General features: G+C 43.0%; 1 protein-coding gene across 1 annotated transcript in view; it reads right to left on the bottom strand.

Moving 5' to 3' along the window:
- Positions 1–12,524, bottom strand: part of LOC133402571 (protein inscuteable homolog) — a 66,137-nt gene that overhangs the window by 14,772 nt on the left and 38,841 nt on the right. The window contains exons 3-6 of the mRNA XM_061676477.1: positions 4,567–4,948; positions 4,436–4,488; positions 3,568–3,691; positions 3,389–3,502 (exon numbers count right to left, since the gene is read on the bottom strand). Of these exons, the coding sequence (XP_061532461.1) occupies positions 3,389–3,502; positions 3,568–3,691; positions 4,436–4,488; positions 4,567–4,948 (673 nt within the window). The remainder of the gene's footprint in view (positions 1–3,388; positions 3,503–3,567; positions 3,692–4,435; positions 4,489–4,566; positions 4,949–12,524) is intronic.

Below are 12,524 nucleotides of genomic sequence, written 5' to 3' on the forward strand. Positions count from 1 at the left end.
ATTAGAGTGGGTTAAGGTTAGTCGGAAACATTTTAACGGCGCCACACTTAAATTACATCCTTTCCCGTCTGGAAGCGGTATTGCGTGTTCTACAGGGATACAGCAGCCAATTATAGTGCAAGGGCGTGTGTCCTGGAGGCAAAGATATTGGAGTAGGGCGTGTCCTGCCTAGAAACTGCGTGGGAATCGTCATCACGCTTGATGACAGGCGCGCCAAGCAGCCTTTGGGTCATCAGAGGAGCTAATGGTCAGAGCTAACTAGCTTTCCGTAACTAGTTAACAAAATTTATAGTTTCAAGCCAACATTTCTGAACGAGTGGATGACTTTTGTTTATTATTGCAATATACTTTTAGGATGATCATTATGACCTTTAAAAGTGAATTAAATACCCAAAATACAACTTTTTGGAGGGACTGGACCGTCAACATCAGCCTCCATGGAAACGGATCATCTTGAGGAATCGACCTTGTCTGCCATTAATCTTCAATTTCAGTGAGTACAATACAATCGATATCTACCAAACCGCTATTTTTTTATTTTTTTATCATTTCGGTGTATGTTGTTGTATGTTGTCATGTAACTTTATATATATTTTCGAAAAATAGTTCAACTTTGCTTATACAGTATTACAATGTAAAAACAGTCACACTATAAAAACCTTAGGCAACTGAAAATGCAAGATTTTAAGTCTCATTTTAACATTCTTAACTGTCGTACAAATAAAAAAATACGTTAACCACTGTTAGTATTAGAACACATTCACGCCATCACAAAACCATTTTGTACCAACAAAAAGGTTTTAAGTTGCATAATTGTAAAAATAAGTTAACCAATAGTATTACAATGTAAAAACATACGCCCCAACGTTTATGATCAATACCGACCATGTCTTATAATTTTAAACGGTCATACAATGGCAAAAAATAAGTTTACCACCTTAATATCACAACATAAAAACATTCACATCATAAAATCTTAAGTAACCAAAAAGGAAACCATTTAAATCACACTTTAACAATCCTAATTTTCACAGAAGTGGAAAAAACAAGTTAACCACTTTTAATATTATCACGTAAAACATATAACATGTAACATTCTTAACAGTCATATAAGGGTAGAAATAAGTTAGTTTACCACAAGCAAAAATAGTTTGCTTACATCATTATAAAATGTTTAGGAACAAAAAAAAGGCATGGTTTTAAATTGTAATTTACCATGTGTTCGAGTCATACAAGTGTTAAAAAAAGTTAACCACTCTACTATATTCGTGCAGTCCATTTACCATTTAATATTACCATGTGAAACCACTCTGTCCTAATGAAGGTGGGTTTTTCACGTTTAGTTGTGTATTTCAGCCCAAAATCTTTCTAAAAAAATAAAAATTTTGAAATCATACAAATTATCTGTGAGTCAAAGTCTACTGGATTTGCACTGTCACTCATCAATTTATGCCGCACTGTTACTCACTACATTATATTTATAGACTGTGTGTCACCACAAAGGAAATATCAGCTTTCTTTCCCAGCATTTAAAAATCTAATCGCATTTAACAGGAGAAATGAAAAAAAATAAGTACGCACTCTGCGGAAAATGATAATGAGGATTGGAGGAGGTTGGACACCAGCCAGAAAATACGCACTTCGTCGTGCAGTATGTGTGCATTTGTGTGTGTGTGTGTGTGGCAGAATGTCGTTCCGTGGCAGCCGATCATTAGCGGCTACTGGAAGGCAGCCTCGCAACCACCATCCCCACCCCCCACCTTGTAAGGTGGGGCAGATTGATAGGTAGACGCGACTAAGCCACGTGATCAATGCTCCGTGCTAATGGGAACTGACAGTATTGATCTTACAATCTTTGTACGTGTGTGTGTGTGTCCTGGAAGCAGTCAGCTAACTAATGGCCCAATTGAGACTTGCTGTCTAATCTCCTTGGCCTGATCTTGGAGTTAAACAGCCTTTTACGTTTAAAAGGCTGGGTACACACATACACACACGTGTTAAAAACATGACAATGAACTTGACATCGATAACCAACGCTCACTTAACCATCTGTCCCTAACAATCAAGAGTCTCATCACTGCCACCAAACCAGAACTAACCACACCTGTAACAGTACAAAGACTGACCTGTGAGAGGCAACAATGTGAACCGGAGTGTTGGAAAATACGAAGAAGCACCAACTAGGCTAGTTGTTTCCTTTATTTGGTAACCCAATTTTGTTAATTTCTATTGTGGTAAGACTTGGAGAAAACTTCATATAAACACTCAATTCAACAACTTGATCCTCAGCTTGCTTCCTGATTGGCTATCACTCATTCCATGTGACAAAATGGAGTCCTTAGCTCGGACTTACTCAGAGTTTGCAGCACTTTATCAATAGTATTTTTTAATCATAAATATTAAACAAGTTTGTTTTTAACCCCAATTGCTAGAATAATATCACGTCACCGCCTATGTTATGCTTGATCATGTGATCAGCGTCGGGATCCTGTCATTGTTCCAGCTAGTTTACGATTGATTTTGAAGATGCCAACCCAAATATGGGGCAAAACAAGTTTTTACTTCATAATTTTTTTGCAGTTTGTAGTATTAGTAGAAATAGGCATGTCTGCGTATGCAAGGAACCTGATGATTTCGAATAATTCCTGATATATGACGGCCAAGATTCAGGTCTACAGGTCACAGATTTAAACTGAGATTTCAACCAGGAGGTACATGCTGCATTCGCAGCCATGCAACATTTATTGGTTTGTTGTGCCTCTATCAAAGCAAGAACGGCATTGATTAAGGATTATTCTAGGCGCAATAGGGCTAAGATAGCACAGGTCTACTGGCCTCACATTTCAAACCAAGTTTTAACCAGTAGGTACCTGCAGTGTTATTTTTGTCACGGTTCTGCCATTTGTTGTCTTTATCAATGCAAGAACCCTTTTGATTTAGAACCATGACTCAAGATGGGCGGCACGGTGGCCGACTGGTTAGAGCATCAGCCTCACAGTTCTGAGGACCCGGGTTCAATCCCCGGCCCTGCCTGTGTGGAGTTTGCATGTTCTCCCCGTGCCTGCGTGGGTTTTCTCCGGGCACTCTGATTTCCTCCCACATCCCAAAAACATGCATGAATTGGAGACTCTAAATTGCCCGTAGGCATGACTGTGAGTGCGAATGATTGTTTGTTCCTATGTGCCCTGCGATTGGCTGGCAACCAGTTCAGGGTGTGCCCCGCCTCCTACCCGATGACAGCTGGGATAGGCTCCAGCTCAAGCGCTATAGAAAATGGACAAGGTGGCTAGGATCAAATGTCACGGATCAAATGTCACGTTTATAGTCACTCTAACTGGGTAGAAATGCTGAGCCAATGTCACATTAATGTCCACACTGGACTCAGTACCTTGGCGATGATGCTGCATAGCTGCGGCCCATCTTGGGTGAGGGACAGCAGGTTGCTGATGGCGCTGCCGATTGTGTGGACGTTGTCGGAAGATTCAATCTGCTTGATCAGAACCTGCAAGAAGAGATGGAAGTTCTGACATGTGAAAATCAAAGCACAGCAAGGTATCTGGTCCAAACCTGGATCTCATTGGCTAATGCCATGTCAATCATGTTGCTGAACGAATCGCTGACATCAGTCAGGATCTCGTGAATGGCGTCTCTCATGGACTTCAGGAAGAACTCATCCTCGGTGTGAAGGCAACTGCAGGGAAAAGTGGTGATAAAGTAAATAGATATGCTCTGGCCAAAACATGAGTGCATACAACTTTGTATCATCAGAGTCTACTTGAAGGATAATCGATGATGCCCTCTCCATGTAATATAATATTATCTTTTATAATATGAAGGGGAACTCAGTTAAAGTCTCCACATACTCTGGGAGACTGTTTAGGTGCTGCTGTTTTGATTAAAAAAATGTAAAGGACTATTAGGGAGACAAGCAGTGAAGCAGCAAGAAACATCAGAATCTTCTGGAATGTTAATCATCCCCACATAACTTAAGATCCAATGAAGACTGGGTGTTGCAAATAAATTGATTTGTTCCCTGTTACATTAACAGGGTTGCACACATTGTAGAACGACCAAATGTCCAAATCTTAGGGAACTCTAATTGTCGTTAAAGACTTCACATAACGTAACATTGGATGTAAAAAATACTGTGCGTAGCTTCCTGGAACACAAATGTGGATGCACACAACATTGTATACCGACCATGTCATACTTAGCACCCTTTTTTTTGTGACAATAAAAAACGTATTTAAAAAAAAAAAAAAAAAGTTTTTTATTTTTTATTTTTATTTTTAAATGCTCAAGTAGATGATGCAGTAATTGCTGCTGACTACACCCTGGACCGGTTGCCAGTCAATAATAGTGCACTTATCGAGACAGAGAGCCCCACACTGTTTGGCAAGAGAGCCACAACACTATCAGTGACTTGATGTTGTACCTCTCTGTGATGTTTGTCAGCTCCATACACTTCTCCAGGAGAGACATCTCAAACTGCAACAGAATGAAAACCACACGGATGAGTGATGTGACATGACCAGTGGAGTGGTCAAAAAATAGCCTCTAGATCACCTTCTGCATATCGGCCGGTGTGCTACGCGCTGCACTGTACTCATGCACCAGGGAGCGCACGTGGCAGTTTGCCCGCACCGCCGTGCTGTGGACCCTCTGCCAGCGTCCCTTCTCCAGTCGCTGGAACATCTTGCCCAGCTCGGTGCTGACTACTAGGGCCCTGCGAAGCAGCGTCTGCAGGTTGTTGCGTGCCACATGTTCCCCTGCCGCCGCCCCCGGCCTCGCCCCGGTGGACACAATCAGTTCAGCCTGCTGAGAATCGTCCTCGACCTCAATGGGCTTGGCCTGAAGCACACACATGCACTCCACCTCCGTCATGTGACGTAGGTCCTCCATCCAGCGCTGGACCGAGTCCACCTGCAGGCACTGCATGCGGCTGCTGCTGGAGGGACAACCACACTTTTAGTCAAAAGTGAGTCAAGCACTCAAATTTAATTGTTTAAAAATATCATGGCAGACACACAGGATAGTCAAACAGTGGCTAACTTCACAGTTCTTAGGTTTTGGGTTTGAATCTCTGCTCTGGCTTTCCAGTGTGACGTTTCCAAGTTCTATCTCTGCTTGGGTGGATTTTCTCTACTCCAGCTTCCTCACACCCCAAAACATGCACTTTAGGTTCTGTGAACCTTTCTTTCCACAAAATCTTCACACTTTAACTCATCTGGTGTTAACGTGCCTGGCTGGGTGCTGCTGTTTTGGTTAGCAATGGAGTTCACATGGGCCCAGCAGTTAACTCTCATATCCTGACAGCAGGATACTGCTCGCTACACTGGCATCAAATGATGACTGATGAATATTAATATTAGTTAGTAGTGTTAATTGCGCATTCATCTTTGTCTTTTTCTTGTTGAATGCCCACCCCAAAGATTTTTTTATACATTTTGGCATTCATCCATATTTTTTGCAACGCTGTGAAACTTCCTCTGTGCCCCTTGATTGTCTTAAGTTTCTTAATTAGTTTGTTCCTCCTCTCCTGAATCAAGCTCACCAACCTGCCCGTGCGTTTTCTCAGCCATCATGCCTGTACCTGTTCATGTGGTTCTAGCCCCTTCAGATTTTCTTTACTCTTTGATAAAAGCTGCTTATTGCAAGGATCCATTGAGTGGTGCCGGGCGTCGGAGCTGGCCAACAAGTGGCTGCATCAGGCAAACATGTCAATAGCTCTCTAGTGAACTGCAGCTTAAGAGGGCAATCTAGAATCCAGGCACCAGGGGAGTCCTCGAAGTGGCCAGTTCAATGCCTTCCAACAGCTCTAATATTCCTCCCCGGACACCATGTGTAGTTGGCCACTCGAGACCACACTGAAGGTGGATTTAGAGGATTGTGGCAGTGTGTGCTCACCAAACACACATTTTCCATTGGCGAGCTGTCTTGACGAATGACGTTTGCTCAGCCAGGTATTGGGTTTCAGCTACACAGGACGGAATTATTAAAAAAGCCACAGCTCCATTTCGGTCTAATCCACTAACAAACCCAACAGCAGCCAGCGGTTTATGAAACCAAATCAATGTGGGCTTTTGTTTGGGTCACGCAAAGGTCTCATTCAGCACAGCAAGCAGTGAATGCCACCAACCCTCGAAGGCAACAAACCCACCTCATGGCAGTCCCCGAGCCAGTGAGAGCGCGCCCGAGGGCTCAAAAACATGATACATTAATTCCTTCAGTGGAACCCCAGAGGTCGCACAGTTGGGAATTCAACCATAACCTTTGCAAAAAATGCATCTGTAAAGTCACAAGTCCTTTGAGTTTGAAGCACCAGTTCATCAGGCATCAAAAATGTATGCTCTTTGCTTTTTCTTTTTATTGTAACACTCATTCCAAAAGAAGTATCTGCCTCAACAAGGGGTGTAAAGAGAAGAATGAATACATGAATCAGTTGAAAACAAACATCCAACAGTATAGTAGCCTCTTTCAAACTGGCCATCGAAGCCAGTTTTTTCTGGGCTCTCTGTCCTGTGTGTAAGGCATCGATGCATGACTGAATGGGTTATAGTTGACCCACGAATGTGCTGCCTTCCTGCGTTGTATCCAAGGCGTACAGAGGTCATTGAGAAGCAAAAATCCTTCACGTTTGAAGTGTCAGACCATGGAGCATCAAGACTGCGTTTTCTTAGGCTTTTTGTGGCATTTGTTTTGCAACAATTCCAAAAGAAAGCGCTGCCTCAACAATGGCTGTTAAGAGAATATGAAAGAACTCAAGAATCAGTTGAAAACATCAAAAAAGGACAGTTGCCCTTTTCATACTGACCACTGTAGCCGTCTTTTTCCGGGCACACTATCCTAAGTCTTAGTAAGTGATGAGCAACAAAGAGGGTTGAAGTTGATCCACGAATTTGCTGGCATCCAACGTACTATCAGAGAAGTAACAGAGATTGCCTACGTGTAAGGGGCCGCGATCATAGTGTGAAATTTAACACCTGAGATTGACTGTCCAGGGACCTTTGCGTTCAAAGCAAAGGTCTCTGTCCCAGATGCCATTATCTGAATGCAACAAGCTGCAATGGCTGTGTGAGCATGTTTCGGCTAGTCAGAGAGACACGAAAACCGCTACAATTACGCCTCTGATGTGCCACTTTGTCAGGAAGGCAGTGTGAAAGAGGCTATCGATGATGCCATTCGAAATCAGTAACTTTGTTGCCATGACACCAACAATGGAACATTTTAGAGGAGGATTGGGTACAAATTGAGAGCATTAAAAGGAAATTTGATTTAAAGTGTACAAATGTTGCACCATTTAATCCATGTTAAAAGTGATATTTTATTTTGCAAATGGAGGCGTAATTCAAAGCAGTAATGACATAAATTCTTCCTGAGTTCATCCACTGAGAAGAAAATGACAACTTTGGAACGTGTCAGCAAACTCCTTGACAAATGCGGTGACTAGTGAGTCACATTCAGACAGACTGATGAGCGCTCGTTGTTGTGGCCGACGAGGAGGAAAGCCGCACATTTGCTCTCATTTTGGCATCATTTCACACAATTAATGACTTAGCAACACCTAAAGAAAACTGGTCTGGGCGCAAACCACCACATCCATTTGCGGACGGTGCCATTTCCAAACAATTTTTCCACACATTATATAACATCATCGCGTAAAAATGAATGGATTTCCTCGCCTCGCTGGCCACAAATCATCAGTGATGAGGATAATAATAGGTCTCTTTTCCAAAAGAGGGGAAGTGGTGCACTTCAGTTTGACAAACATGAAAAATATTTACATGCAGGGCCCAGAGAGAGGTCCCAGCAGCTACGTCATCCTGCATTCGGATAGGTCCTCTTCCTCCGTGGGGAGGAAGTCAGCCATTCGCTACCTTGAGCATCATTCAATGTCAGCACCCTTTTTCACGCTGTCTGGTGTGACTTAAAATAAAATAGATGACAGACAGCAACAATAGCATTCAAACCAACAGAGCAGTGATTGTGACGTGGTAAAAGACAGCACTACGGAATACCTTTACACAAGGTGACGTCTTGTTTCTGTTAGGGCCCTGACAATACCTCCAAAAGGTGAAACATTACCAGGTTAACTTCATCCCCCAACAGCAATGGATGGGGATGGAAGTTGACTTTAGAGGTAGAGTCGTATCAGAATCCTCTTTCACACAGAAAGTCTGCCAATTTGCTGCATCATTGCAGGAACATCATATTGTTCACTTGCCTTTTACACAGAACCCAGCAAAGTAGGATGTTGCCGCAACTGTGTGCACTTTCACACAGCAAGACGGCATCCTATAATTAGATAATTTGATTATTTCAGCCACAGTGTCTCGTGTGACATCAAATAGTTGACGGACAACAACAATCACTTTCAACCCAACAGAACAGGAGAAGTGAGCACCAGGTGTTAAAACTGGCATTGTAGAATACTTGTGTACGGTGTCCTATCTGTTACAGCTCTGATAAAACAGTCCCTCCCAAGGCAGAAAATCAAGCCATGTTGACTTCATCTATCCAACGAAACCAGATTCAAGGGTGACACAGAAATTATCCTTGGCAAGAGTAAACTGTTACGCTTCGCAACACCGGTCCAGCCATTGTGGAATACCCGTGGACTGGTCTGTTACAGCTCTGACACTACCTCAGATGACAGAAAGTTCCCGGGTAGACTCCATCTCCCATGTTCTGTGTTTGCACCATTTAGCATTATTTTTATTGAAGCAGCAGGAAAATATTGTTTTTTACAGAGTTGTGAAAGCGACAATTGAGTCATGACATTTTATAACAGTATCATAGAGATAATGACCTGGGTTACCTGCTACAAAGAGCCTACTTCTGCGAACTTTACAATTTTTTGTCAGGTTACTGTTCTGTGTGAACAACAGCGAGACCAAATGGGAGGTTGAAGTTGACCTGCAAATTTTTGCTTTGGATAGTATCAATGAAGGATTGAACTAAACCCTTTAGTTGCTCCTGTTCACCTTAACACGAAATCCTGTAATGTGTCCAGTTTTGTGGGAAATACCTTTTTCTGTTCGTACTTTCTGATTGACTGTAAACAAAAACCTGGTGGCGATTCATTTTTTGAAGCAGTCGTTGCTTCTGGTGTTGTTCCTGCCGATGAGTCATCAGTCTCATGATGTTTCCCCCTCTAGCGCAACTCTGTTGCATGAGAGTGAGCACTGAATTGATTTTTAGAAAAACATTGGTGGCAGAATGTTGAGTAAATACCACTGTGTATCTTAACACAATAAGTCCAAGCATACTGCTTAATCATGTTCAGGGTCACACCATGGCTGGGATCAAGCCAAGGTGACTTAGGTGAACCACACTGTGGACGGGTCACCGGTCCAGGCAGGTCATCTCAAAGCCTAAGCTCCTGGCTTGTTTTTTGCACTTCGCCGAGTCAAACTACGATTTGATCTAGAGGAGTATCGGCACACCTGCTGACAGAATGTTGACATACAAGGGCGTCCACTCTTAACAGCATTTTGATAAATTATCACTAAGCAAGCAGTAGGAATCTGTGTGACAAACGTCCTTGTAAAGTATGAGTCAGTGCTTTTGCGGCTAAAAACAACTTTGCATGAAAACACACCACGACCCTCCGTCAGAGAGCCAGAAGTTCTGTTGGCCAATGTGGCGGCGTTAGCCAGCGACATATGGGCAGGTGTGCAGGAGAGCAGATGTTTTCACTCAAGTATGGCGATTAAAGCACAGCTGGAACTAATTTGCGACTGAGGGAGGGGTGTGGTCGCCCAAAACATGACTGAAAGCCTCAGATGATTTGAGTTAAAAGAAGAACGCTTCACGGATCACGAGCGCAGGTTAAGCCAGCTTTGCTTTGCTTCTGCTGGATGATAAATGGTCTCTATGCAGAGCCTAACTCCCTGCTGTTACCTCCAACAAAGTTCTGATGCTCTGAATGAAAGTACAGGGAGACTTTGCCTTACAGCAGGGGTGTCAAACATGTTTACCGCAGGGTCCAGACTGTAGTTATTGTTGCACGTTGTTAGACAAATCATTCACACTCACATTCACACCTATGGGCAATTTAGAGTCTTCAGTTAACCTACCATGAATGTATTTGGAATGTGGGAGGCAACCGGAGTACCCGGAGAAAACCCACACAGGCACAGGGAGAACATACAAACTCCACACAGGCGAGGCTAGATTTGAACCCGGATCCTCAGAACTGTGAGACAGATGTGCTAACCAGTCGATCACCGTGCCGCATAATAATAAGAATAATAAATTATTATTAATGTATTATTATTATTATAATAGTGGGAGTGGAGGGATTTGTTGGTAAGGAGGAGGCGTTTGTAAGAGATTCGGAATTTCACAGTCAATAAAGTATTTGCACGCCAGAGTGCTTGTAACCTGAATTCAGAGGATTGAAGGACTCTGACAAAGCAAACTGTTAAGCAACTGTGGGCTGGGTTTGTGACCTTTTTACGTAAAGTATAGAATCAAAACTATTAAGAGCCACTGAGAGGAGACACTTGAGTTGATTGACTGCTAAAAGTGTCCCAGTCCTGAGTCCCAGAGGAATCCGTAGAGCTAACTGATAGTGGTGTGGTGGAATTTACAATGGCGAAATAATTTCTTGGGAAACTAGTTTCATTCTAAGAGCAAAGTAAAGTTTTAAAAATGCAGCTCCAGCCAGCTGTATTGTCAGAACAATCACTCTCATATTTATGTGTGATATAACAATCACACGGTTGTGTATGGGGCATTGTTATTCTTGAAGCTAGAGCTAATTATAGTAAATATAATTAAAACATGACACGGTGGATGACTGGTTAGAGCGTCAGCCTCACAGTTCTGAGGACCGGGGTTCAATCCCCGGCACCGCCAGTGTGGAGTTTGCATGTTCTCCCCGTTTTCTCCGGGCACGTTTCCTCCCACATCCCAAAAAACATACATTACTTGGAGACTCTAAATTGCCCGTAGGTGTGAATGTGAGTGCAAATGGTTGTTTGTTTGTATGTGCCCTGCGATTGGCTGGCAACCAGTTCAGGGTGTACCCCGCCTCCTGCCCGATGATAACTGGGATAGGCTCCAGCGCGCCCGGGACCCTAGTGAGGAGAAGCGGCTCAGAAAATGGATGGAAAATGGATGGATGGATGGAAACATAAAAAAGGAAGAATTGATAAAATGAAAAGAACAATGGATGAATCTGATGTTTGTAAATGCTATTGTAAATTATTGTATTGGTTATTATTTCAAGCACTGTAGTGTGCATGCCAGGCCCAATTGCAGTGTAGCTACATGTATGTAGTAAGTCAAACAACAAGTGTATGCAAACAAGCGCATCATATCTGGATGCCTTTGTGGCATAAACTGAATTACCCACCTTTGTGTTCCCTAAATATACTGTGTAGTTCTGGAACTTATTGCTCAACAGAAAACCTACTGGCTTGTACATTCCGCTCCTGTGTTAGAGGAACTACATCTCCGTACCAGCAGGTACTACAGTCAGTTGTAGTCCTCACTAATCGGATTAAAACTCTTCAAGTAATTAGTTAAAAGAGGAAGAAGGAAGCAACTTGTCACTCTTTATGTGTCTAATATGTTTTTCATGCCTGCCATGGCACCAGATGTCACATCTGAAAAAGACCACAGAAGAAGATCGTCCGGCGTGGCAGCCCGAGTGGAAATGTGGGCAGAAAAGAATACACAGACACACACACACATACACATTTGCACACGCCATTGTGGCTTTGGCTTGAACTGAAGGAGAGGAAACCAGGACACATCTGAAAAGAAGTAAATTTAATGACAGTATAAAGTGAAAATGTCTTAAAGTGAACACACCACAAACAAGAGTGTTGTTAACAACAGTGCAAAATTTGAATAATAACAAATATATGGGATATAGAATGGGGCCTCAAAAAATTTGAAAAATAAAGCAATTCTCTCCGCTCTGAAACGCTGTGGGTGTGTTTGCTGCGCTGAAACCATGCCCCGCTCAACTGTCAATCAAATACCACATCTTTATTATGCCTATATATCCCTAGATGTTTGAGCTGCAAAAAGATATCCACTTAAAGCTTGCGGTGGCTTTCACTACACCACGAGAGGAGCTAGCCACCAGCTAGCGCGCAAGCTAGCCGGGGCTCCACTCGGCTGATGGGCGGGCAGCAGGCTTGTCGGTGCCGTCACCTCCTCGCTTGCTGTGTTGGGGTGTGGGTCCGCATAACAGAGACACTTGAACAACCACTGCAACACACTGCATCAATTTGCAGATGTGTTCATTGCATCAGACTGCAGCTATAATCACTGCATTGCTTTGTAGATGCCACCACAGACATTAGGCCACAGCGACATTCACTGCCTCTAGGCACAGATGTATTCACCGCATTGGAGTGCAGATGTACTCACTGGATCGGGCCAAATCCTCGAATGATAGCTGCATCACTGCATTGATGTCGCAACTGCATTGACGATATCTAGGTACAGATTTATTCACTACATCTAGGCTCATACTCATTCACTGAACAGTCGTCACAGCTACA

This window comes from Phycodurus eques, chromosome 5 (genome assembly GCF_024500275.1).
Source record: "Phycodurus eques isolate BA_2022a chromosome 5, UOR_Pequ_1.1, whole genome shotgun sequence".
NCBI lineage: Eukaryota > Metazoa > Chordata > Actinopteri > Syngnathiformes > Syngnathidae > Phycodurus > Phycodurus eques.